Below are 27,851 nucleotides of genomic sequence, written 5' to 3' on the forward strand. Positions count from 1 at the left end.
GTGACCCTAACCTTTAGAAGATAAATGTTTTGATTTACTTGGCAGTTTTGTTTATGGATCATATTTTTTTTTATCAACAAAGATAACAATGAAGATTGCGAACCAATAGTCAAGCCGTTATAACCCGAACGGATATGTGTTAAATAAGTGATTGTTGTTCAAAACAATTATCAGAAATGGATGAAATGGTTGTTAATGTTAATGTTGTCTTGGAGCAAACCGCGAACAAAACTATTTCGATACGGGCGACACAGGAAACAACAGCGGAAGATGTTTGTATACAAATATGTCGAATTATTGGTATTGGTACACTTGCCAGACACCTGTTCGCCCTACGGGTTACAGGTGAAAAGTACTTCCTGGCTTCCAATCATAAATTTAAGGACAAACTGACCACAGTGGATTTTCGAATAAGATTTAAGCCAGCAAACCTACCCAATTTAGCTAAGACTGATGCTAAAGCATACGATTACTATTTTCATCAAGCCAGGACTGATGTTTTGGAAAACAACATTCCTGATTTAGAGTTTGAGAAATACAGACAGGAGTTGATTGGTTTGGGGATTACAGATATGTATAGAGTAATGTTGGAAAAGGATATTCCTAGGGACACTGTGGAGAATGAGTACAAGAAATATATACCTAAGGAAGTCTTGAAAAGACATCATTTTTTTGTAAAAAAGCCTATCCATTATATGTTAAGGAAATTACAACAAGCCAATTATGATGTTTCGTAAGTTATACATTCTACATTATTTCATTCTATTTATTTTATATATATTTTAGATATGTTAAATCACAATATATTAGTCAATTAGAGATAATTGCACCAGAATATTTGTCTGAACAGTATGTGGCTCTTACTTGTGATACTGAATCATGTTACAACATAAATGTTAAAATATCACCATACCATCCAACCCAACCAGGACTTGTATATACTACAGACTCAAAAAAAGATGTAAGGGTTTTGCAAAGAAATTATTCAAAATGCTTATTTTTTTTTTGATATTTTAGAAATTGGTTATAATATGCACAATAGAAGATTTAGGATTTATTTCAATTGGACGTGATTTAAAAGTCGAAATTGCACGTAAAAATGGTATACCATTTTATTTGAAATTCGCATCTAGCAATCAGATGTCATCATTTATAACTGCTTTGGATGGATACTACAGACTGACCTGCAAATGGACCTACAACATTTGCAAGGAAATTAGTACACCATCTTTGCAAAAATTGTTTCAAATGAAGTGCCATGGCCCTGTGGGGTAATTAAAATTATTTAATATAGCCAGTAGATATTAATGAGATATTTTACAGTGGTGAATTTTCTTATGCTAAGTTGGAAGAGAAGAGGAACAATAAAACAGGTTGTTTCATTATCAGAGAAAGTGAATCTAACTACAATGAATATTTTATTGATGTATGCTGTAAGGATAGCTTAAAGCCCAAGACATACAAATTGGAAAAAATTAGTAAAGGAGAGTACATTTTTAACGACGATGTTACGCGATATCAGTCGATTAATCAACTTATTGCTGCTTATAACGATCCGAACGGCGATATTTTTTTACAAGAGTGTCTGCCTGCTTCTGAATATGGTAAGTTTAGAAATATAAGGTATCACATTTCACTAAACGAAAATGTAAATTCATATTATCAGAATAAATATTATATACATATGACAATATTATCAGGATATCAGGTTTATGAAGTTTGAATAATTGTAATTTTTGATTATTGAGATTATTAATTTAACAATACATGAATTTGATTAGAATTTGAAACATTTATTCAAAATGTTACAATTTTTTTTAGATATTTCACCCCTTTTGCTTTGTCGAAGTGATAATATTATTATTGAATCTTTGACTGATAGTTCAGCTTTAACTACACAACTACCAGCTGCTCCATTATGCATAAATCCTAAAGATCTCCAAGTTTACAAAGGTAAGAACTTACAATTTATAATAAAATCAGCACAATATTACCTATAGTGGTGGAAAAAAGTATGTATATTTTTACAAACTGGATTATTATCCCTTGGGATTTTTTATATCTGTTGTAATGGTGTTAAACAAATTCTCTAGTCTGTGTTTACTTTCCGGTATACTAGTATTGCCACTCATCGTTTTTTGTTCAGTTTCATCGTAGTGCACTTTTCATTTCAATTTAGGAAAAGAATAGTTGAACTTTGTGAAAGCGTGAATGCAATGTGACGTGACAAAAATATTAAATATTACTCAGAGTGCTATTTCAAAGGTTTTGTGTAAATTCCCCATTCAAGTCTACGAAAAAACACAATTCTAGATGTACAAAATTATTAAAAGGCTCTTCCTCAAAGATCCTCACAAAACATCAAGATAAATCACGGAAGAAATTTCGGCACAATTAATCTGAATGTTAGTAGCAGAACAGTTGCAGTTAAAACCCATTGCTATCAAAGAAAAACAGAGCGTCCCCTCTGGCACCTGCAAAATTCCACATGGACTACCCTTTGGAGTGACGAAAGTAAATTTAATTTGTATATATCTTATGGTAGAACGCAACATGGTTGCGGAAGCATTATGGTTTGGGGATGCTTTTTTCGATCCAAATTTGAACTCGTGATTCAAGTGGTGGGTAAAATGGATCGTTTTGAATAGATATACTACATACTGGAAAACATGATGTTTTCATTTGCCAAGAAACAGATGCCACTTTAATATTTCAATACAACGACTCAAACACACGTCTAAAATTGTGGTTTTTAATGAAAAACTTAATTGTACTTGAGTGCCCGTTTCAGTATTAGATCGTCACATCCGAACAAAAAACATCAAAAGCAAACAAAAACTTCTCCAAAATATATAGGAGCAGTGGCGACAAATTCCTGTTGACACATTGCGGAGAGCGGAAGATTCTGTTCATAAAAGATCCCAAGCAGTGATGGAAACCAAAGGTTACGCCACAAAATATTGAAATATTTGAGTTATTGTTATTTTTTACGAATATTAATAAAATATTCCATACTTTGTTCCACGCTAAATTGATTTTTTATATAAAAAAAAAACACCTGTGAATATAGTGATCATTATGATTAATGGACCAACCTTGCAGTAATTTAGATTTGTTTAGATTTGCAACAGATTAGGAAAAATATTAAGTAAATAAATATTCCATACTGTTTTTCACCTCAGTATTTCTAGTTTACTGTGTCGCTTAGCAACATTGACAAGATATGACTTAAGCCGTTTACTAAAATCTTGTATACTTGAAGATGAAAGTTCTTATTTTGCTTATAATTGCATTATTGAAACAATCTTTTGGTGAAGATCCACCCGGTAAGTTGACCGATTTAAAAAAATGTAGGGTGAGTTTCAAGGGACTAGAGTACTTAGGCGATGTCTCGCACACGGAATCCAAAATTCGTTGTCAGGCATGGAGCTCTAACGTGCCTCACGTAATCATGTCGGACGTAACAGATGATAAATTTCCCGAGCGCTCACGAGAGAAGGCAAAAAACTATTGTAGAAACCCGACGCAACGCTCGGACGGACCGTGGTGCTACACGATGAGTGATGATTTACTTAATGAAACTTGTGCCATTCCTTTGTGTTCGTTTTCTCGTTGTAAAATAACCGGGTTTGGCCTGGAATTCACTGGCAACATGTTTTCGAGTAGTTCTGGTACAATCTGCTATGAGTTTGATTAATTTTTCGGTTATAATTTATTTCACCCTAGGAAGAAAGTGTTTAAAATGGACCAAAGATCGGAAGGTAAATGAAAACGGTAATGTGGTTACAATACAACGATTTTCGACCGAGAACTTCCCAGATGAAGACATAAAAAACGTAGGGAAGACGTGTCGTAATCCCAACAGCAATATAGGGGGTCCTTGGTGTTTCACAACAAATCCGGTCACGTCAGCCGTTGAACCAGAATTCTGCGACATACCTTTTTGTGATGAGGCCGACTGCATGTTTTATGCCGATAGTCCTAAAATATACACCCGCTACAGTAGTTTTGGTGTTGAAACTGAAAATTTAACGTTTAGCGTTAAACTATGGGACCCTGATGAGTATTTCAAGGCTAAAGTACGACTGGTGTTAACCACGTTAGCGTTACCTCTTACCGAGGAGGAAATAGACAATACAGGGGTAGGAATTGAGATCTATCTATCCAATGACTACTCCGCCCTTAGTCGCGGCAATGCCGATTCTGTCATAGACAAAATTAAAACCACCGGAATCCTAAGAGCGACTAAGTTCACAACTTTTCACTTAACGTGGCACAAAGGATTCATAGAATTGTTCACTGAGGGTCGCGATAAGTCCTTGTTTCTCATGGAATACAAAAATAATTTGGTGGGTTTGAAGTTTAAGTATTATTCTGTAGGTGGTAGTAAAGCATTATGGTCGTTTCCTTTTTGCGTTATGGACAATGTTTGCGACGTGCACACAACTACAGCTCATTTGTTTACACAGTTTAATCAGCTCCGGATAACCGAAACAGGTATATTGATTGCAGTTCAGATATTTTAATGATAAAAGTATATTCACAATTATCCAATTTTAATGCAAGTAGAAATACTAACAATTTTTTTAAATTACTTGCGTACGATGTGGCCTGTTTAAGAAATAAACATCTCCGTAACTTCAGCATCAAACCCCATCCTCACTAAGGAATTTATTTCCCCTATCAGTTCAGTTAGAAAGTTTTTAGTTTATACTACATATTGTCAATGTTTCCCCTTGACCATATTATTTGAATTTTTACAGATAGATAGGCGATTAAATTTATTTTACTTTTTATATATTTAAAAGACATAAAAATGAACAAGATTCCATTTCTTGTAAATTTTTTATTTCCTAAAACTTTATGAATTTGAACATATTTTACTTGGTTCATAAATAGGATTTACCTGTTGTTTAGCATCATAAAATGCGTTCAAGAAGATTTTCTTCTGAAGATGTCACTGCTATAATTTCAATTTTGGGACATGGCAATCTGAGTGAATAAGTAGCCCAAATGTATAATGGCTCACAATGTGTAATAGTCAGGCTTCCAATCGTTATCGACAAACTGATGCCAATATACACCTTATTGATGAATCAGGTACACCTTATAACTCAGATAATCGTATTTGGACATAGTGTAAAAGTAGCGAGAGATATCGAAAGCTTGTTGGTTTTGAAGGTGGTTCTGTAGCAGTGTGGGGTACAATTTTTTTAGAGACAGACGCAGAGGTGTTCATATTAAACCGAGAATACTATGAATGTACGACGAAATCACAACTTGATCTTTCAACAGTATTCCATTCGCTCAGGAATTTAAACCAATTTTCGATTTGGAGACGACAATGTCTGATCTCACCGTGTGGGACTTATAGATTTGACTTTGCAAACTACTCGGGTATTGTAGTCCCCGTCATCATCAAACTCCAATCCAATTAAAAACATAATGAGACCGTCTTGAAAAACAAATTTACGTTGGAAATCACCATAAAATTTGGAGGAGCTTGATAATGCTCTTAGAAAAAAATCAGGAATTTATTTGTTCACAAATTTTGAGCATGCCAAGAAGGGTAGAAACTGTTCATAAAGTAAGGGCGAGAACGACCAAATACTGATTGGAAAAATGTATTAATCTTCTGTTTTTTATAAATTCAATTAATTTTATTTTACTAATTTCTCAAAGAATTTGATGATATTAATTTAAAAGCTTTCTTGTTGGTGCAATTTTGTTTAATTTATATATGAGATTACATTGTTGATTAAAACTTATTTTGATAATATATTTGTTGCACCACTTTAAGACATTCTCAGTGTATATATATATATATATATATTGAACTTATTATTAACTAAAATCTAAAATACGGAGGTGCTTTTATCTTAAAGAACAACGTCGTACTAAATGTATAATTTTGAATTATATTTTAAATTTTATGTTTTCAACTACAAACTGATATATATTCTCATTCTTAGGTTTTGATTTAATTGTACACATACGAGCATTTCATTCTGCCACAATTTTACTAGCGCCTAGTCCTTCTTATCCTTATCCAAATGTTAAAATTACCCTTCAGTCAAAACTGGATGGTTATTCTCGTATAAGCGTTGAACTATATCCCGACAGTATTCCTAAATTTATTGCCGAACAAGACATACCCGAGGTTGTCGATTACTGGCAGTGGAAAGCGTTTCAGATCACGATTTTCTCTGACAAACTTCTGGTATATATGACGAAGAACACCGGAAGCCACTTAATTTTTGATGTAAAATATCATCACATCAGTTTGGCCAGGTGATAACTCATAAAATCCCATTATTGTATTTTTATGCACCCCTTCCCCAGATGGTATTCCGTAAGTAGCGGAGAATCGGTTGCCCAGTGGAGTTTCTACTGCAAACCTCCTGACTACTTTGATCCTCCTCCCGCTATCTTACCAGAATGCGCCCTTACTTCCGAAGAAATAAATTATGAGGGCACTCAAGACGTGAGCGGTGAAGGCTTGCCGTGCTTACCGTGGTCTGCCAAACACATGCTCCCGGTGGATGTAGCCGACATGTTTTCGGAAAACTCCACAGCTCTTGACAACGTAAATTACTGCAGAGATCCGAAAAAGACTGGCAAAGGTACTAAATGAATATTCTAAATTACTGCATACTTAAAATAGTGTTTAGGCACATACTGTTACACGAAGAATGTGAAAGCGAAAATTCACGTGCAAAAATCGTTCTGTAAAATTCGTCGGTGCAAGTCGGAGCTTTGTAAAATAGCAGGCACTGGGAACGATTTTACGGGGATCATAACTAAGACACGATCGAACAGAACTTGCGACGTTTGGAAGCTGTCGATTTGGAAAAACACGAACCGGAGGCAGTGGCCTGACACTCTGTTTCCCGATGTCAAATCGACGAACGCAAAAGACTTTTGCCGAAATCCTTCAAGGAATATTGCAGGTACAAAATGAGACTTCTGAAGTATGCTTGATTAGAATCCTTGTGGATATTCCAGGAGCGTGGTGTTACACCACTGATCCAGCTATTACCATGGATGCATGTAACGTGCAAGATTGTGATAAACCAGAACAATGCACCGTTATCACTGAGACAAAGGACGCAGGTAATGTTCTCAAATGTTTATTTAGTGAGACCTGTTTACTTACTCCTTGGCTCCCCCGCGGTCTACTAAACAGTATAATTGTTTAGGTCACAAAGTTTTCATTCTTCCAAAATGGAAAGAACACGGAGCACGCGGTGGTCTTAAATTTGCTGCGAAACAATGGAACGCGGATAATTTTGATGGTTTAAACCTTTACATTACGCCTTGGTTTGGACCAAAAGTAATCCAACTACAAATCGGTGCCGACCGAAACGAGAAAATCATCATGTGGGTCAACGGTAAACAAGTGATTAAGAAGACATCACCGAAAATTATAACGGCCGGCACCTGGTCTGAAATGTGGCTCCAAATGAGAGACGCCGAGCTACAGTTAGGTTTTAAGGGTGTAACGAAACCGTTTTTTGAATGGTTCGGCAGCGAAGACGAACGTTTCACTCCCAGCTACATATCATTCTCGTCTATTAAAGGTCGACCCATTGGTTATGCCTTCGAATGCCATGAATGTCTGACGGAGCATACAAGTGTGAATAATTTTAATAAGACATATTCATTCGGCATGTGGCGTGAAGAAAACAAAGATATTTATAACAACATCAAGTTTAATATACGCGGTACGGGGAATGCTAGGATTCTTCTTACTAATTTGCCGGGTTCTGGCAATCAATTAATTATTGAGTTCTTCCCCAAAAAGGATGAGGTTATTTTAAATCCGATCTATAATAGGGCCAAAGTTAAGCCCGTAATAAGAAGAGTGAAGTTTTCCTACAGTGATACCCAATGGACCACCTATCATCTATCTTTTACTGAATACTATCTGGATATGTTCATTAACGATACGAGGTTATTCACGTTTGAAAGCGAGGCTCCTCTGATCTTCTACTGGTTTTCCGTCGCCGTTAAAGGTGGCTTTATTAATTGGAGCGTTAATTGTGAACCGTTAGACCTGGACGGTGATCCCCGCGACGGCGGTTGGTCCGAATGGAGCAACTGGGTGTGCCCCGTAACATGCGGAGGTGGCAACGGGTACAGATACAGAACTTGCGACAACCCCAAGCCCAACATTTATGGCAATCTATGCGACGGACCTGCCACAGCCACCGGACGGTAAATCTATCATTACCGTCACGCAAAACAAACGTAATAAAATAATTTTTGTTTGCAGTTGCAACGAGTTCAAATGCGGGGACATAAGTCCTTCTACTGAAACTTTCATCCGAAATAATTTGAAGCAGGAGCGTTTCTCTTTCGTAAGAAAAGAGGGCGAAACGGTGATTTTGCCAATTAACCAGAAGGTGGTTAAGCTGGTAAGGAAAGAGGCTCCCAAAATATCTTTTGACTGGACGCAAAACGGATTTTACATTAATCAAAGTGACCATTTCGATTTCAATCTGAACAATTTACATATTAAACGTCTCACGAAGGCGGATTCTGGTGTTTATATTTGTATGTTGAACAGAATTAAAAAAAAGATTATAGTTAGAGTTTTCACGGTGGCAGTTATAAGCAACAAGTATGATGTTATTACCAGAGAAACGAGGCGTTTAATATTAGATTGTAAAGCGGTTCTTCTGGGTTACGTTTACTCAAACTTGGTTCTGAAATTGGTACTAAATGATCAGGTGTTCTTACAATACGAAAGCGGAATGGTTCTGGCCACCATAAACGTATACGATATTCAGAAGTTAAACAAATCTCATCATGGTGAATGGCAGTGTATTGTTGAACAACCGGACTTGGAAATATCTTGGGTTACAAATTATATTAAAGTAAATGTTCTTGAGCCACCGAATTTGCTAATAAATTTGATGGAAGACGAAATGACGGCACCGTTTTTTTCTTGGATGAAATACCAAGTGAATGTGGGGATCGCTTTAATTTTTATTATTTTGTTTGCCTTTGGTTTATTCGGCGCAATTATTTACGTTTATAAAAGATTCTGTACCTTACCCGGACTTGATGATCCTAGTGAAACTGATGAATAAATATAATAATTATTTTAATAACGTAATTTTGAAAAATATTGTGCTGCTTTAGGTAATTCAATTCATTTTATTTATTACTGTTTAAATTGTTAATTCTTACCATCAGGTAAAAAGAAAAGTGGTTTAAGAGGGATCACAATGGTATACAGAAGTATGTGGAAAATCACAAAAGATAAAAAAATTGAAGTTGCTATGAAAATATTGAAAGATGAATCATCTGAACGATTTCTCAAGGTAAATACTTTGTACTACCCCATATTGTTTTGACTGTTCTAACAGTAGTAGATGAATGATTAAATTTTTAATTAAAACTAACACCAATAACTACACAAATTTTATGCATGTTTTGCAACACTCAATTTTTCATTGTAACATATTTTTAGGACTTTTTAACTATAGCAGGACAATGGGCATTTTTAAATTCTAGTTCTATTGTTAAAATGTTTGGAATTACTCTGTCTGGAAATATATCCTATGTCTTGGAATACTTTCGACTGGGTCCACTTGACCAATATTTACGTGAGAACAAACATACTAAACTCCTTAAACAGGTTGACCTAATCGAAGCCGGCAGTAACTTAGCATATGCTCTGTGGCATTTGGTAAGAAGATAGTATCTATTCTGTATTTCATATTTATAGTTGTTTTTTGAATTGTAGAAAGAAAACGACATTATTCATGGGAACATCAGATGTAGAAAATTAATGGTATGGACCCACGATGAAAACTCATTCACTGTAAAACTGGCCGATCCAGGCATTCACAGCTCCTATACAGCCGCTGAGTACGTCATTAATGTAGCTTAAATAACAATAATTAAATGTGTTTCGTCTTAGCGTCCATTGGATTCCTGTAGAATGTTACGGGAATTTCGATTACGCAAGGAGGTCCGCTACAGCGGACGTTTGGGCCTTCGCCACCACCATGTGGGAGATCTTCACATTTGCCGAGGATCTCACAGCGCTAGACCATTTACAATATAAAATGGTAGGACTAATTTATCGTTTTTTTTATTTGATATATAAATATGGATGTAATTTTAGGGATACATGGCCGGCCAAAGGCTGCCGAAACCCTCACTGTGTCCTGAGGAACTTTACAGTTTATTAAAAGAATGTTGGGATGGAGATCCCCATCGCAGGAAGCGCCCTCAAGCTATCCTGCGAGATATCAATCAAATGCTTTATCAACGTAAGATATTGACGTTGTATTTAGTGAAACCTTTTTACATTTTTTATTTTACAGTGTTTAATTCGAGAAAGGTACATACTTACGCGACATTAGGTCCGAGGGCTTCCAGACAGAGTCTTATTTCGAGCAGGACGGAATCCACGACTGTAGGGCATTCCGCAGACTTAGTTCCTGCCAGTGATGTAGATAGTATTTGTTCAGGTTCCAGTTACAACGACAATGTTAATTTACTGTGGCCCTCTGAAATGCAAGTATGTAGCACAAGTTTAAGTTACTTAGATGTGTTCATATATCCATTTTTTTTATGGCAATGTTTGATGGGTTGTATTATTTTAGGAATTAGGGGACCACAGTGGATGGGCATCCAGTGATTTTTCTAATTTCGTAAACTTAAGTCTACCGACAGCGACAACGTCCTTAGATAGCTTGTCCTCTATGCAGAGCGCCTTCGAATTGGATGAGGAATGTCGCGTGGTACTGCAGGGACGAATCGGACAAGTAAAGACCTCAACTTAATTATGCAATTACTCATTAATATTGTAAATCATTTGCAGGGTTTTTATGGAGAAGTCTTCAAAGGTATGTTAGAATATTTAAACGCTGAACAGGAACCCAGGAAAGTAGCTGTAAAAAAGCTGAAGTCATCCGCACAAACTTCAACCATACAGGATTTTGAAAGAGAAATTAACATCATGAAGGTAGTAGTAATGTTAAAATTTATGAACAGTTTGTTGTATATATAATTTTAGGAGTTAAAACACCCAAATATAGTGGAAATACTTGGAGTCTTTAGAGAAGATGACATTTCTTTGATTATGGAATTCGTAGAACACCGCTCCCTGCAAAGTTATTTAAAAATACACAAGGATCTCGACAATCAACACCGTCTGAAATATGCCCTGGACATAACAAAAGTAATGACACACGTATAAATATGAATAGAATTAATTTAAAGTTAAAAAGGCTGAAAAAATCTGACAAAATGTGCAATTTGTTTTAGGGTATGGAATACCTGGGCACGAAAAACATCGTGCATCGCGATCTTGCCGCCCGCAACATCCTTGTTGTAGATAAAAACCACGTGAAAATATCAGACTTTGGTCTTGCGCAGGTGCTTGGAGCCAACGAATACTACATCCTGAAAACGAACCGCGAAATGCCGATCAAGTGGTATGCGCCGGAGAGCTTGCGTGACGGAAAATTCTCCAAAGCATCCGACGTTTGGTCGTTTGGTGTCACTATGTGCGAATTATTTAACTATGGCGAAGAGCCACAGTTAGCAGTGCGAGATGTGCACTGCGAGGGACTCGAACAAGAGATCTTGTTGAATGCGTTAGAGCAAGGCGTGAGGTGAGACGTCATTTAAAAAGGTTTTTCGTTTTATAATCTCATTTTTTGTATTTGCAGATTCCCTTGTCCGCAGTCTTGTCCACGGATGTACTACAGTCGACTGATTTATCCGTGTTGGAACGCTAATCCTAAGGACAGACCCGAATTTAGACAGTTGAGGGTGGAAACTGAGGATATTTTAACGAACGCTCATCTTTGACTAGTTCAATATTAAGATTTTCACACGCACACGTGTTAAAAACGGGGTTCTTAAGGGTTGATTAATCTGCCTTGTGAATTTTTTAAGCCTAATTTGACTTTGGCAAAATATTGTTATTTATAATTGGTACCTTGTCCTGAGCATTTGAATTTTGTCAATTGTAGCTTATGTGCAGATAAATATTGTACATAACAAATTTGATAGTACAAACTATTGTACATTTATAAGAACAATTTGTTATTTTTAGTTGGTTTCAGATTGTTATATTGGTCTAAAGAACCAAAATGTTTTTGTGGATTTTTCCACTGTAATGTATGTTATATTAACATAAGCTTTATTATACAATTTGTGTATTTTATTAGAGGCACTCTGCAATATATACACATCTTGGAATTTTTCTTATAAAAATAATTTACTAACAAATTTCTACATTTCTGAGAAATGCAAATTGTATATTGGTGCATTTTTATTTAATTGTTTGATGAATATATAGATTGTATATTTTATAATTGATATTTTATATATACTATGTTAGTACCTGTATAATTTTTAAGCACCTTTGTCGCTCAATGTCTGAACATAAATGTGCCATTACTGTTTTCGTATAAGAAAAATATAATGAAATAAATTGTCATATCCTAAAGACAACTGTATACTTATTTCTATAAATCATTTATGTATGTACAAAACTATTAATTTCCCCTTTTCCAACAATTTCCATGAAACATTAAAACAAAAAAGGCTTATTTAAATATTTATTAAACTATCATTAAGTACAAACTAGTAAATAACATGGCAAGACACTAATCGCCAAAGTTGAGAGTGAGACCAAATAAGCAACATTATCCATTAAACAATTTTTTATGCATACTAAAATGCCTAATTCTCAATTTCAGCAGACTAAAATGTAAAATTATTGTGAACGAGTTATCAATGCAACGTTTTCGAGCCATTGTCAATTGGTCAGTCACATTATTTATGGTGATTCGACTGCTACTAGACTCTTGAATGTAAATGTTTTTAAAAAGTTGAGATGTCTTGAAGTCTCATTGAATGGCTCGCCAACGTCGCATTCTAACAATTTACTTGAATAATAATGACAACTGCATCTCAAACATTTTTTTTACTGGTCACTGGAAATCCTGCATATAATTTCCCTTCTTTCCTAAAATGCAATTCTAAAACAAATTAATTATTACCTTACTATAGTCAGTACATATTTTTTACACATATAAAGAGTACAGAGATCTTTGATCAGCTATTTTCGTTTAGAGACAAAATTATCAGATAATAAAAATCAAAAATTTTGGATGCTCCTGTCATCAAAAAATAGTTAAAAATCATTATCATAAGTCACAAAAAATTAAAATAAACATAGTAAAATAATGTGAACGTTAACAAATAATTATTACAAAAACTGACACCAAATACAATAAAATTTTTAAAATGTTAATTACAATAACTTTTGAAAATATTTTAATAATTGTTAAAAAGTAATCAAAATTTTTTAAAGATACACAGAAGACTTAGTTAATTTCACAAAAATAAATCAAAAGATAAAAGTAATCAAAGTGACTGACATCTTGAATCCAGGAAAAAGAAAACTGTGTGTGATAAATTAAATATTTTACCTAATTTTGTAAGGGTTACACGACTTATTCAATGTCTTTTAAAGTCAACTTAATATAACTCCTCACAATAACATAAATTAACATGTACAAGCTGGACACAAATTGAAATATGTAACGATTTATCACAATTATTGGATTATAATCTTCACTGTTTGGAAGTGAGCTTTATAATTGATTTGAGGTATATTAGACCAAGCAATTTATATATTCTTCTGGAATACATACATATTCTTTTGTACTTTCCATTTAATTAATACTAGTGAAAATTACAATATAAATATGTATATTTTGATTATCTACTGAATTGTAGTAACTTTTGACTTATCAAAATAATTTAACAGTCCTTGCAGCCTTTTTTTAACCCTCTTTTGATCATCCAAAGTGCAACCTAGTAAAGCTGATTCGAATCGTTTATCTGTGACAGCATGCTCAACATTCGATGAGCATGCGTTCATGTAGGAAATGCACTGCTGCTTGGCAGATACAGGATCTACTTTCAAAGCCATTACTAAGCCGTCAATTAAGTGATTCACTTGAAACAGTGCCTCCTCTTGCATTTTATCGCGTTGCGTTAGAACTTTCACTTCAACAGTGAGACATCGGCTTGTGATTCTATCAATGTATCTATTCACATCTTCTTTGTCATCTAAAATTTCTTATGTGTACCGAGTTATCGCGTATTTTTAAGTACTTACTTTCTAAAAGTTCAGCAATTAAATTCGCGTTTCTAACGGAGTCCAACGAAGAGAGTAGCTGATCCTTATCTTCTTCCAATTGGGCAGCCTCCTTTCGTAATTTCTCCACATGTCCCTCCAATATGTCTAATATTTCTATAATTCGTTCCTTGGGTGTTTTCGTTTCCATTGCATTATTCTCGTCGATTTTCGGTAAAGCTAGAGCCATAGTAAGACCTAGGAATATTTCAATATGTAATCAGTATTTTAACTAATATTTAAACGGCGAATATTACCTGAAGAACTAGGACATGGATCTACATCCATCTCTCCGAAAGAATCGTTGTACGACGCCAGTGTAAATATAGTATTTCAGTAAATATAATTTGAGAAATAAATGCAGGTTAAAAAGTGGGTAAATGACGTATTTTGTATTGACGGTGATACGCAAGCGTACCAATTTAAATTTAATAACAAAACATAATTAAAAAAATAAACTCATAAAAATAAACTGGCTGCGACTGTTTTATATTTTATTATGTTCATTAATTATTTTCTTACTAATTGGTCAAATTGGAAAGGTTCAGTTCTGTAATAATTTTAAAGTGATATTTATACAAAGTTTGTTTGGATTGTTTCTAGACATTTCTAGACATTGCAATCTGTGTTCGTTATCATGTAATTAATGTAATAATATATTTTGGATATGTTGTCATGGTAAACTTTTTATTGCAATCTATTAATCGATACCACATGTAATAATAAATAATTATCGTATATTTTATTATATTTTATTTAACTCTTTTATTCAAAGTCTTGATGTCTCGAATTTTCTGGTAACAAGTCTTGGTTGAACTTTGACTATACTTATGCGACATATTATAATAAAGTTATATATGTGGAATTATAAAAATCTATTAATATCATTACGCAGACGTTCCAAATAACCGTCTTGGGACATCCTCGAAACGTCCATAAAACATACAGTGGTGACCACAGAAATAACACAAAATTTAAAATCAAACATTTTATAAAATATGTCATAAAAAGACTTAATTTAAAACTTGTCCAGTCAGTATAAAAAATATATTTTAATATTTTATACTTTTTTTACTAATTTGTTACACATTTTATGAACATCGGAGATATTACTTTAAGCGCATATAGTGGTGAAAAAAATATGAATATTTTTAAACATTGGATTTTAGTCCCTCGGATTTTTCATGTCTGTTGTAATAGTATTAAACACATTCGCTAGTTAGTATTTATCGTCCAGTCTAATATTGCCGCTTATCGTTTTTTGTTTAGGCCTTTTTATTGAATTCGTTTGCGGTCAGTTGTACTTAAGTGTTCAACATTTTCGGTCGGTTTCAACGCAATAATGCCTAAACACGTTTAGGTTTTAGTTGAAAATTGTGAAAATGGCCGAACGCAATGTAACATGACAAAATCATTCAACATTACTTAGAGTGATGCCACTCAAGGTGGTGTTGAAAATTGATGCAAGTCCAAGATAGACTAAATTATAAAAAGGCTTTCACTCTAAAAACATCAAGACAAATCATGGAGGAAATTTCGACACAATTTAATCAAGATGTTAATAGCTGAATAGAATAAATCGCCTATTTGATGCGGGACTGCATGGCCGAATTGTATTTAAAAATTCGCTGCATCAAAGAAAAACAGAATGTCCCGTATGGCATTTACAAAATCCCTTTTCTCATGGACTCAAAAAAATGGAACATTATCCTTTGGAGTGATGAAAGTAAATTTATTTTGTTTAGGCCGTACGGTTGAACATTTGTGAAGTGGCCAGTGAAGCATTATAGTTTGGGGATGCTTTTCTCGATCCAAAGTTGATTGATTCAAGTGGATGGCAAAATGGATGGTTTTCAATACAGGGACATACTGGAAAACACTATGTTTCCATTTGCTGAGGGAGAGATGCCATTTCGTTGAATATTTCAAATGAAACATTTAACTGTGCTTGAAAGGTCATCGCAGTCCCCAATCTAAATCCTAATGAGCACATTTGAGAAGTATTAGACCGTCACATTCGAATAAAAAATATCAAAAGCAAATAAGAAATTCTTCAAATCCTACAGGAGCAGTGGTAACAAATTACTTTTGACACATTGCACAAGAACTTCTTCAAACTATTGCAGAGACTTTTAGATTGTATGTAGTCGAATGTTACTATATGTACAAAATATTGAAATATTTGAGTTATTGTTAAGTTTTTACCTTGCAGTAAATTTGAATTGTTTTGATTTGCAATAGATTGGAAAACATTAAGCAACATTTGTAACAAGTAAATATGTTAAATATTCCATACTTTTTTCCACCACTGTATCAGTTTGATTTGGTTGTATTTACGTTTTGTGGATGTATTTAACAATACTCTTAACAGTTATAATTTATTATTAGTACTTATATTATTAAATAAAGATGAAGAAAGAAATATTTCTCTCCAGAGGAGATGTGTGTTTCCAAATTACAGTTAAGAAAGTAATGTGTGCCATTTCTCTGGACTTATACTCCAGTGACGGGTAGTGAAAAAAAAAAATAAAAAAATCTAAAATATGGATTTTTCGAAAAAAATGTATTTGAGAAAGTTATTTCTTTTAACGAGTTTAACCCGTGGTATAGATAAATGGTATGGTGAGAGGAGAGTTTTCTCACTTTTCGGTCACTTCCGGTTTCACCGGAACTGGTTCCGTTTTCGAATTTTTAAATGGAATACCCTGTACATTTTTACATTCTTGGATTTTTAAGATAGCATACTTGACAAAAGTAATTTAATTATTATCCAGTATTTCGTTTAGTAATAATTTCTAAGATAATTTCTAAGATTATTTTCAATCTTGTCATATTATTAGACTCGTCAAAAAGTCCTCTTTTCGAAAAGTGCCTGCCAAAAAAGGATTGCCATTTAAAAAAAAAAATGTCCAATCTATCAAACTAATTATTGAATCTTTGTTATTGTAATTTTCTGATATCACCTGGCGTTCTTAGATTAGTTTATCTCTGATCACGGGTATCTTGTTTACTTGTATTTAAATTAAATACATTTGTTGTTAATTACTATGCATTACTTTATCAAAACCCAAACATCGTAAGAATCTGTATGCCACAGCGTGCTACCATGCTTATTAAAAACATAGCTTTATCTGAGCCATATTTAAACAAGGTTTAAACACACTAAAACATTATTTTGGTATTTAAAATTGATAGATTAGAAAATCTGTTCAACTTATCTTTAAATCCAGTATGTTGGTATTGGAAAACGGATATCATGTGAATAACATTAAACCTCCTTCACATCTGTAACATACAATATTGTATAGAATTAATCTAATAAGACATCTAGGAATTAGTACTACATATTTTTATTAAGCAATGTGAAATACCAATAAAACAACAAAATTAAAATAAACCATATTTTATTTTATTGAAATTGTAAGAGAATCAGAGTAAACGGCCTTATCGGGAACACAGGTCAACATGTACGCTGGACAAGTGACGTAGCGATAATTAATGCATTTTGATTTGAGACAAAGAAGCGAGTGGCTGTTTTGAATCGCCATATTTAAACTAAATATTGTAAATATTGTAAATATAGTATTAAAGTCGACCTTGTATTTTTCGTTTGTCACTAGAGAATATAACAGTATATTTATTATTAAAGTAATATAAATTCACAAATAAATTTTATCTCGTAAATTTGTGATAGTTAGTTTCTTTTGTAATTCATCTTTAGCAATGTGGTCATCGCTATGAAAATATATTATCTTGGTTTTTGTAATTTGAATGAATCCGTTTTCGGAGAACCGTCCAGATATTGAACCAGTCTCTAACCACACAAACAGACTCACAGCATCAGTTGCCACTTCAATCTCAAACGTTTTTTCACCGATAGTCTTAATATAAGCAATCTGAAAGAGATGCACATGTATCTAAACTCTACTTTTTCAGATTGTATAATATTACCTTGAGATTTGGTACAGGCAACTCGGTGTCTTTTAGTTTGGCAGGAAATACAAAATTGTCAGGTGAAATGTTCACACCGCTTTTTTGCAGTACTATGTGTATAAAGCAGTTGTATCTAGCAACTGCATAGTCACCGCACGATTTGGTTTCTGCCAAATAATCATCTACAGGAATATTAACTATTAGTTTGGACGCAGTTGGATCCTTAAAAATACAATTTTAAATAAGTTAATTTAGTAGTAATAGTGTCGACTATAGAATACTAAGAAATGAATCAGTATATGTGAAACTATTGGTACTAGTCTTGTATTAACGATATAAGACAAAGTTTTGTAATATAATAATTCATATACAATACCAAATCAAAAGTTTCTAATTTTATGTTAGCAGGTTCCAAGGTTGTAGAGTTCCAACGATAAACCTCCATAACAAAACTAACATTTGGAATCAATGTTAGAAGGTCAGAAACAGCATAAACGTTAAGATCCCGGGAAGGACTTATACTGCCAGTTACTATTACAGGTGCAAAGAACTCAACAGCATAATACATCAACATCTTCCACTTCCCCAAATAATCTAAAATAATGATGCAATTTTTATATAATTAATATTAATTTGAAATTATGTAAATAATACCTATTCCAGACCAAGTAGGAGCAAGCCATACGTCGTTCAATTGCCAATATAAAGCACCCATTGTTTTTCCTTGTCCGGCACTATTTAAACTGGATTGCAAAGAACGATAATATTCAGTTTCTACTTTTGTAGATAGTGCTTGCATTATCTTAAACACAAAATATTATTATTTAATTCCGATTAAATATTTTTACATATACATTATAATTACCTGGTTATAGTAGATGAATGCCCTATAGTAATTCTCATTCGTTTCATTTGGAAGTTGTAGATTGTAGTCAATAAGAAGTTTGATTTCTAAATTACCTCCAGGATGATGTTGGATGTGTTGCATGAAGTCACTGTCCGGGTGTAAATCCGAAGCATTGGTTATAGTTAACATAGAATCCACACTGGGAAAAGATTGATATCCGAACTCAGAAGCAAACCTAGGTACAGGATAAGTACTAACATCCAAAGGATTTAATATATAATTATAAAAGTGAACTAAAACAAAACCTTGTTAAATTGTGTCAATATTCGGCAAATGTAGTATTACCGTCTCCAAAAAGTGGATTACCCGGATTTTGTGCAACGTATCCTTCTCCTGTCGATTCAGCGCCATTACTAGGACTAGAGCTGAGAAATAATCCTTGGGAATTCGTTAGGCGATTGAATTCTTCCTTCACTGTATTGATATACAGAGTAATATAGTCTTTCACGTATAGTGTTTTATTGTCGTTGCTGCCGTACCAATTACCTGCCAAAGCTGCCTCATTTTCGTTATTACCGGCCCACAGAGCTATACTGGGGTGGCCATAAAGACGTTTCACATTATGACGGATTTCTTCTCTTACATTCCTTAAAAAAAAATAATTTGTTCGCTTCCTAAACAAACAAAAATTACTATACCTTAAAAAATTGTCCGTAGTTGGGTACAAAGCGCATGCAAACATAAAGTCCTGCCATATAAGAATGCCCATTTCGTCAGTCGTCTCGTAGAAATAGTCACTTTCATAAATTCCTCCTCCCCACACACGAAGCATGTTCATGTTAGCATCTTTGACTGTCCGAAGTAGTTTTCGAATATTCTTATTTTGAACTTTCTCCGGCAAAATATGTAAAGGAATCTCGTTAGCTCCCTTCATAAAAATTGGTTCACCATTTATTTTAAAGTAAAAACTCAGCCCGCCGCCTAAGATTAAAATAAATTTTAGCAATTCATTTTGGGAATTGTCAATTAGAAATACCCAATTTTTCCTGTACCAATTCAATAGTACGGAAACCAATCTTTCTGGTAATTTGACTTTCTTTCGTGTCGGTTTTAAAGGTTGTTGTCAGCGAGTAAAGCTTTTGATCTCCGTATCCATTAGGCCACCACAATTTTACGTCTGCCTAAAATTATTTTCTCTAAATAATAACTCTTTAGATGAAGATTCAAATTTACTTTTGGAATTGTCAGATTAATTGAAGAAACAATTTCTCCATAGTCGTTTTTTTTAGGTGGATCTGACACGACGACTTTGATGGTCCTCTCCTGCACTTCTAAACTTATGTAAGTCGATCCTTCTGTATTATTGAACATTTGCGAATAATAAATTGTGATCTGAAGACGCCAGTTGTCTTCATCTGCATTTACAACTTCCGTAGTGACATACTCCAAAACGCTTACATCATAGCCACGTATAGACACATTTCTCCTACGAAAACAATTGTTATCAAGATTAATATGTGTTTTTAAGTTGATATCTTCATACCAAATTCCTACTGAAGGAAATGCTGGTCCCCAGTCCCATGAAAAGGAGGCCTGCATTTTACGGATTTGATTGACGTGACATTCTCCATTATATTGAGGATTAGGACATTCCGGTGGAATAACATAATCGCTGTTGATCGCTAGGTCTGTTGCCACCTCGACAGGAGAATCAAAAATTACTTCGATAGTATTTACACCAATCTAAATGAAAATAATATAGTTAAACAAATAGATCATAAAAACAGGTAAATATATTTATTGATGCTGATATGATTGATAATAAATCAAAAATCTTGGATTAAAATGTACTATCACCTTAAGAACTTTTTTAATGTCGAACACATATCTAACAAACATATTTTGACTTTCTCCAATTACTTGGTCATTTATTGAAATCTTGGCGAACGTATCCAAACCCTCGAATACAATTTCGACGTATTTTTGTCTTAACAACTCTTCCTTAACTAAAACAAAAATATTTATAATTATTGTGCATGATTGTTTTTTTTTCTGGTACCTGTGAACGTGGAATAATATGTCCATTGTTCCCTTGGTATCCACTTGTAGAGGATATCGTAGAAAGGGGTGAAAATGTCTTCAATTATTTTATTATCCATCAAGTCAGAATAAATACCGCCTGGGACACTGGCCTTAACATCTTTAATTACTGTTTAATTTGAAAATTAGTAAACAATGAATTAAATTTCATTTGTTAATTTAACTTACACTCATTATTAGCCTTTACATACCACTGGTCGAAAATGATTTGAGAGTTGGCTATAGCATTTACAGCAAATAACAGCAATACCCGTCGGTACATTGTGCTAGAATGACGATCTAAACAAAACAATTCTCTTTTAAGTGTGTAACAGGAATAAGATAATTGTGTTATCGCCCAGATAAACAAACCATTCAAAGTTTCGCATGTTTTCGGCATTTCATGCATTTTTTTAATGTTACTTATTAATTATGATGATAGAATAATTTTGTGTATGAGAAAAATCTATATATGGAATTAAAATTAAATTTTTCTAATAATATTCTTCCAAATTTTAAAGCTAAATAAAATATTGTGATGCCTCAGTTTAAATTTAGTTTAAATTTAATTAAAATTTACTACCAAAAATATGGAGTAAGTTCTTAAATACGACACACTATGTATTTATATTCTTTAAATAACTTACTAATGACTAAAATAAAATCTATTAGTGGCAATAATAATAACAAGATTATAAGTAATAATTTAAAATTAATTAAAAATGTGATCCATCAACATGTGCAAATATTAAGTTATGAATTCCTTTTATTACTAAAAATATGAGGTCGGTTCTATCTTAAATACGATGCATCATGTATTGATATTATCTTAATAACTTAGTAATGACAAAAATAAAATATATTAGTGGTAAACAAAACAAACTTGATAATAACAATATTAATTACAAATAATCGTTTAAATGCATAAATATTGAATATCTTTATTTTATTATAATCAAAATTTATTTTAACTTTAAGTTAAAAAGATTCAATTTTACTCTGAACTATTTGTGTTGCCCATAAGCATTTCTAGAAATAATTATCAGGGAGACTCATTGTTACCCATTAAGTAATATTAATTACTTTTTTAATTAGTAAATTTTTTTTACTATATGTTATTATAATTATCTTAAATTGTTTTCTTTTGTATTAAAAAATAGTGAGATCGTCAAAAGTTCCTCAGCTTGATGATTACTAAATGACATCGTAATAAAACCATGTTATATGTTATAAACCTAATTAAATTTTGCCCTAAAATTGTGATATACCAAATTGCTCAATACTACATGGACACTTTCAAATATTTTCCTCACATTTTGAGATAGGGGAGTCGATACCTTATTTGAAAGGTATTGTTATTCTCTATTGAAGGTTACTTTTCGGATTAAAATCGGAGTATTTACAGAGCTCCGCCTGTTAGATAACTTTCTCAAATAGTAATATCTTAGTTACTTCTCAATTGTAGATTGTGTTAATATTTTTTCTGGTGATTTCGATCTTTTTTTTTTTTTTTGTTGAGCACAGTTTTTAAGAAACTAAAATTGTAACTAAAAGATCGGGTAGAGTTAATTTGACACCTAAATGTGTATTTTAGGATTATACTTTTTTCAATAACGTGCGAATGAGCATAAGTATAATTTTTAATTGTCTTCACAAAGTGTAAAACATTCATCAAAACAAAGTGTAAAACATCTGTATTTTAAATATACATGGTTATATATTCAAAGTTTGAGTATATTTCTTCCTACCATTAAAATGTGATGGATGTGAAATGGAATAATAAAACAACGTTTTAAAAAAGTGAAAATCTAGTTTTTATTTCAATAATCATTTAACATTCATTCACAGATACAAAAATAAAAGGTAAACTTATTTATATATCTACTGCCACCAATGTCTGTTGTAATTTCTTTTAGGTCACCAAATTATGTAATATTTATCTTCGTTGTATCATTGATTTAAATTAAACTTCTTTCATTTGCTTGTCCTTTTCTTTCTTTATTATTAAATAGTAATGAATGTATGGAATGAACTCTCTGAGATGACTGCCTTAAAAAGGAATGAGTGTCTCTGTTGAACTTTTTGGTAAGTGACACCTTTGGATTTTGGAAATAGGAGGGAGTGTGGCTTTATCTCTTCTCATTTAAGTTTATGAGTTTAACTTTTGACAAGGCAATATAAATTGTACCTAGCCTACCTAATTAGAATCTATTTATATACTTCTGGATTTCTGGTTGGATTTGACATTCTTTGATTCCATAAATTTCTAATTTTGTAGCCTATAATTAAAATTGTAATTATTATAAAATGTAGATTTAGCCATAGGTGGTTTTTGTCCTAATGGATATGTGGGATTGTTTCCAATTTATGTCTTCTTTTGTAACTGTAAACTGGACATAAAATGGAATTTCTTCATGGTGGCATCTAATTGGGATTTTAGTGCTTGGTCGAAGTTCTGTAGATTGTAAAAGTAGGGCTAGCTTAATACTTCCTGAATGGCTTAAGTCACTGCTTGGTATTTTTTTTCTAATGAATTTATTTCTTCTCTAGTGGATAAAGTTGTGTGTACTAATCTGGTCTCTGAATTTTCACTTCTTGGGTTAGGACCAAGGGTATTCTGGAAAGTGAGAGGAAGTGTGCGGGTCTATGAGTTTTTTTGGGAATATGGCGAATATTTTTCTTGTGTATCGGATTATGGTTAATTTTTACTGCGATTAATTGGATTTTTCGGACGGTTTTGGTGCTAAATCTTGTTTCTTTTTTCTGTTGTCCTATTGTAGAATTTTGCTTGTGGGTTATAAGACATTGGGATAGCCTTTTTTTCATTTCTTCATTCTGTAATTTTTTCCTTGTTTTCCTGAAGATTTTTGTTTATTTCTTTGTACATTTCGTCAGTTTTTTTATATGCTCCTGTGTATAGTTATTGATTAGTCTGTTGATATCTATATCAAAGGGGTTGTTAGAGACCAAATGGTCATTTAATATTTCAATGGAGGGTGTATGGCATTTGTTCCTTGATGTTTAGAGATTTTTCTTCTCTAGTTGTCTCTAAGATGTTCCACAATTGTTGACTGAAGTCTTTCAAACATTTCATTTGACTGAGGAGTTTCCGGTGTGATATAATGAATTTTAATTTTATGGGTGTCAACAAATTCTTGAATCAATCCATTCTTGAATTCTGATTCGTTGTCGCCCACTATCATAAAGGAAGGTCCATGGTGGGTTACGAAAATCATAAGTGCATTTGGGATGTTTACTGCAGTTGCACCTTCGATTGGATAGACTTGTGCGTATTTAGAAAAGGCGTCAATGATTGTTAAAAATTTTGGTTTTTGGGGAATCCTGTCGTATTTGTTGATTTGACAAGTATCGCAGAAATTTATGAAGTCGACGTCGTTTGTTGTTGTTGACCAGTAAAAGTATTTCCTCATGTATTTTTCGGTTTCTGTTATTCCTCGGTGGTTTGTGAATTCTTCGTGATAGTCCTTTATTATGCTCTTTTCCTTTTCAGTATTGTTGACATTTTAAGGACAATATTACACTTCACTAGATCATATGAGCTGTGCTTAAATGTTTTTCTTAACACTTCGCATATTAGTGGGTATAAGTCTTCGTTTTCAAAATAGATTCCCTATTTTCTTCGGGTGTCGATATATTTTTTAAAAAAATTAACGATATTTTCTTCGATTTTGTCGACAGCTAACTGAGCATAAATGTGGTGTTTATTAGAAAATATCTGTTCTGTGACTGGATTTATGGCGTCATAATGTATGAGTTTTAGTATGATTTAGTTAGAGTAATAGTTTAACGGTCTTTCACTAATTTAGATATGAATTACTGAATTTTCTTGTGCAGTATACCTGGTCTTCATCGATGTTATCTTGGGGTTACAAACACTGCATAATTAAACACAGTTTCACAATAATTGAGAATACTGCTTGGTTTTACCTTTTTTAATTGAGCACGAATGTTCTTCCTTGGGCCTATTCTGTTTTTCCCCTTCACATAATTTCTTTTGTACATGGTTGGGTAACTTCCTGAAAACTGCTCCATTTGTATTGGGTATACTCTGATTTATATCTATATTCTTTGTTGAACTCAGTCTTAAATCACCACTCTTACTTTAGATGAAGATTAACAATTTGATTCATTATTTAAATGACAACGTCTGTGTGCTTTTTGCACTTCATTTAACATCTACCTCACTATCAATATTGACACTAGATGACTATTGAGGACTAGTCTCTGTGTCTTGAATGTTTTGTAGGTTTGTTGGAAATTTTACTTCATTTTTCTTTTAGAAACATTATTGTTAAAACATTTTTACCATTAGGTCTGTCAATAAATTTGATAAAAGACTGTCCTAATAATGTTATGTGGTGTGATTTATTTAAAGCTATTATTTTAGAGAATAATGTCATTATAATCAGCAATTTATTCTCATTTTTTAACGTAAAGTAAAAAATATTGATCAAAATCTAATATATCTTGTGTTTAAAAGTTGCTCAGAAGGATTGATTTTATCCATAAGCATTACTATAAATTGTATATTTTACTTTGAAGTAATATTAATTACTTTTTTATTGGTTCATATACTTATTTTCAAGTGCCTAAAAAAAAAATAAAAATGATCAATTTTTCTATTTCTATTATACATTTTATCTATTCTATTATAATTTAATAAAATAAACTATTTTATTTACTTTATTATTATTATGTATTATACATACTTCAAAGTTCAGTGATTGGGTGATGATGGAGATTTATTGAACCTTATCATTTGAAAAGTATATATTAATTATGACAACTTGATCCTTAGTGAAATTATCTCTTTATGGAAAAATTTACAAACAAAAATGTTTTATCCGTCCATGGGAGAGCCCTCTTCACATAAATATGTTATGGGGAAAGACACCAACTGCTTCAACGCCAATTTTGGTAAGTCCGTATAATCAGATTTTAAATGTAGCCAAAATTTTGGTAAAGTACATTCTTTGAATGTCAACTTATTTTAATTAATTGATTTTTCTGAACTGATATCTGGTTTATGATATCTCTAACATTTACATGAAATTCACAATCCAATTTTCACCTTGGTCTGGGTTTGGAAAATAATCTCGAAGATGCCCAATTATTACATCCCGACCCTCCTTTTGCAACATAGCTCTGCCATTTGATAACAAAAATCAAACGCTTGTTCGCGTCATTATACTGTATAATTTTAATTTTAATTTTGTGTACGGACCCTAGGTTGGGAAACCCACCTTTAGTCATTCTCATTTTCTTTAGATATATTTCTTTACAGCTGAAGTTCATTTTGTTATAATTTTCCATCTTTTTTATTAATAATGACAATCTATGCAAGAATGTCTGCAGTTTATTTTTAACTTCTTTTTTAACAGGTATGGACTTACAACTGTCCTTTGTTACATATAATCGGGTGAGTTATCCACCTGTTTGGTAAATTTTTAAAATCTCATTTACTTCTCAATTGTCGATTTTGCTAATATTTTTTACTCTAATCTATTTAATGCAAAGTATAAAATATTTATCGAAATCAACTTTGACCATTGATAACTTTACTTTATATAAATGTTATATAAACAAATTAAAATATTGATATTAAATTAATTGAATTGTTAATTTACAACTTCCTTTTTAAAATATATATACACACAACAGCAAAGCTGTCCTCCCTTGTAAAATATAAACAAAAACTAATATCAATATAATGTTTTTATAAAAATGGGTGAAGCAAATTACAGTTTTTTGTCATCCTGCCAAAATGTTTAATAATGTTGTCTACTTTTCACACAGCATTGATTAAAATTTTGGTACAAATACCGACCAAAATAATTTGCATCTACTTGCCAAAAAATGTCTGGAAATTAATTTTCTGATTTTGATATGTACAATTTCAAAGACACTTTCAATACCTAGATCATCTGTGATCAGAATAGTGCGATTATTCCAATAGAGTGGAAATGTGCATAAAAGACCAGGAGTGGACGTCCAAGAGTAACAAATAGGAGAATCGTTACATAGCCAATTTTGTACGATATAACCGTAATATCCCATCTGTAAAAACACAATTTAGAAGAACCTACGGTAGACTGATTTCTGCACATACAATCTGCTGATGTTAATTTAAGATATAGACAACCATTAAGAGTGCTTAGACTTACTAGGCAACATGCGCTCAAGAGCACATAAATAAAGCTTTTACCGCATTGGAGAACTCCAGACGAGTTTAGGTTTCGTTTGATGAATAACAGCCGGCGTCTGAGGGTTTGGAAGGAACCAGGACGTGCCGCACTTTTCCCAAAGTAGTCCTATCTCAGGTAGGGACAGAAATGTTTTATGGTGGTATTATGCATGGTCGACGGTCACGACTAATTCATATACCACATATATTAAAAGGGAATATCTGCCTCCAAAATGTTATCAGACCAATTATTCAACCCATGAAACAAGAACTGGGAAAACATTTCATTTTTATGACCGATGATGCTCGACACCACTGCACAAGAAATGTCCAAAATGCGTTAGAAGAAGCAAATGTGCAAAGATTGAAATTGGCAACGAACTCGCCAGATATAAATCCAATCGAGCACTTGTGGATACGGTCAGGTCAAGCAATGTTAAGGAGGCTAAATCCACCCACAACTTCTCAGAAGCTAATTGTAGCAATTCAAGAAGAATGGATCCATATTTCGTAGGAAGACATCAATAATTTAATTCTCTCACGGCGAATTAATTTACTGCTTGAGAACAGAGGAAGATATACAGAGTGTTAGGGTATCTATGTGTTCA

The 27,851-nt window shown here is 32.9% G+C and overlaps 5 protein-coding genes across 5 annotated transcripts; 3 read left to right on the forward strand and 2 right to left on the reverse strand.

Moving 5' to 3' along the window:
- Positions 1-17: 17 nt before the first annotated feature.
- LOC109596930 (tyrosine-protein kinase hopscotch) lies at positions 18-12,483 on the forward strand. The gene is made up of 16 exons (XM_049963387.1): positions 18-733; positions 787-961; positions 1,018-1,271; positions 1,324-1,604; positions 1,822-1,953; positions 9,202-9,329; positions 9,479-9,697; positions 9,755-9,879; positions 9,932-10,082; positions 10,139-10,286; positions 10,341-10,537; positions 10,623-10,784; positions 10,841-10,984; positions 11,036-11,200; positions 11,287-11,636; positions 11,694-12,483. Exons 1-16 carry the CDS (start codon positions 177-179, stop codon positions 11,833-11,835), a joined length of 3,330 nt encoding a protein of 1,109 aa, XP_049819344.1. The 5' UTR covers positions 18-176; the 3' UTR covers positions 11,836-12,483.
- On the forward strand, positions 3,599-6,411 carry LOC126264657 (uncharacterized). Its single transcript, XM_049963400.1, has 2 exons — positions 3,599-4,497; positions 5,973-6,411. Exons 1-2 carry the CDS (start codon positions 3,684-3,686, stop codon positions 6,293-6,295), a joined length of 1,137 nt encoding a protein of 378 aa, XP_049819357.1. The 5' UTR covers positions 3,599-3,683; the 3' UTR covers positions 6,296-6,411.
- Positions 6,274-8,382, forward strand: LOC109598245 (uncharacterized). Its single transcript, XM_049963395.1, has 4 exons — positions 6,274-6,623; positions 6,672-6,950; positions 7,006-7,113; positions 7,200-8,382. The coding sequence occupies exons 1-4, from the start codon at positions 6,326-6,328 to the stop codon at positions 8,219-8,221; spliced, it is 1,707 nt and encodes a 568-aa protein (XP_049819352.1). The 5' UTR covers positions 6,274-6,325; the 3' UTR covers positions 8,222-8,382.
- A 94-nt stretch (positions 12,484-12,577) lies between the features above and the next one.
- Positions 12,578-14,593, reverse strand: LOC109597538 (BAG family molecular chaperone regulator 2). Its single transcript, XM_020013259.2, has 3 exons — positions 14,437-14,593; positions 14,162-14,377; positions 12,578-14,112 (listed from the first exon to the last, which is right to left on the reverse strand). Exons 1-3 carry the CDS (start codon positions 14,465-14,467, stop codon positions 13,763-13,765), a joined length of 597 nt encoding a protein of 198 aa, XP_019868818.1. The 5' UTR covers positions 14,468-14,593; the 3' UTR covers positions 12,578-13,762.
- A 2,973-nt stretch (positions 14,594-17,566) lies between these two features.
- LOC109597320 (beta-mannosidase) lies at positions 17,567-21,294 on the reverse strand. Its single transcript, XM_020012978.2, has 14 exons — positions 21,228-21,294; positions 21,019-21,168; positions 20,817-20,965; positions 20,503-20,702; positions 20,193-20,445; positions 19,996-20,140; positions 19,658-19,940; positions 19,506-19,606; positions 19,305-19,433; positions 18,978-19,252; positions 18,767-18,914; positions 18,489-18,706; positions 18,131-18,334; positions 17,567-18,075 (listed from the first exon to the last, which is right to left on the reverse strand). Exons 2-14 carry the CDS (start codon positions 21,116-21,118, stop codon positions 17,839-17,841), a joined length of 2,442 nt encoding a protein of 813 aa, XP_019868537.1. The 5' UTR covers positions 21,119-21,168; positions 21,228-21,294; the 3' UTR covers positions 17,567-17,838.
- Positions 21,295-27,851: the final 6,557 nt, after the last annotated feature.

The sequence above is a fragment of the Aethina tumida genome, chromosome 1, assembly GCF_024364675.1.
Source record: "Aethina tumida isolate Nest 87 chromosome 1, icAetTumi1.1, whole genome shotgun sequence".
NCBI classification, from domain to species: domain Eukaryota; kingdom Metazoa; phylum Arthropoda; class Insecta; order Coleoptera; family Nitidulidae; genus Aethina; species Aethina tumida.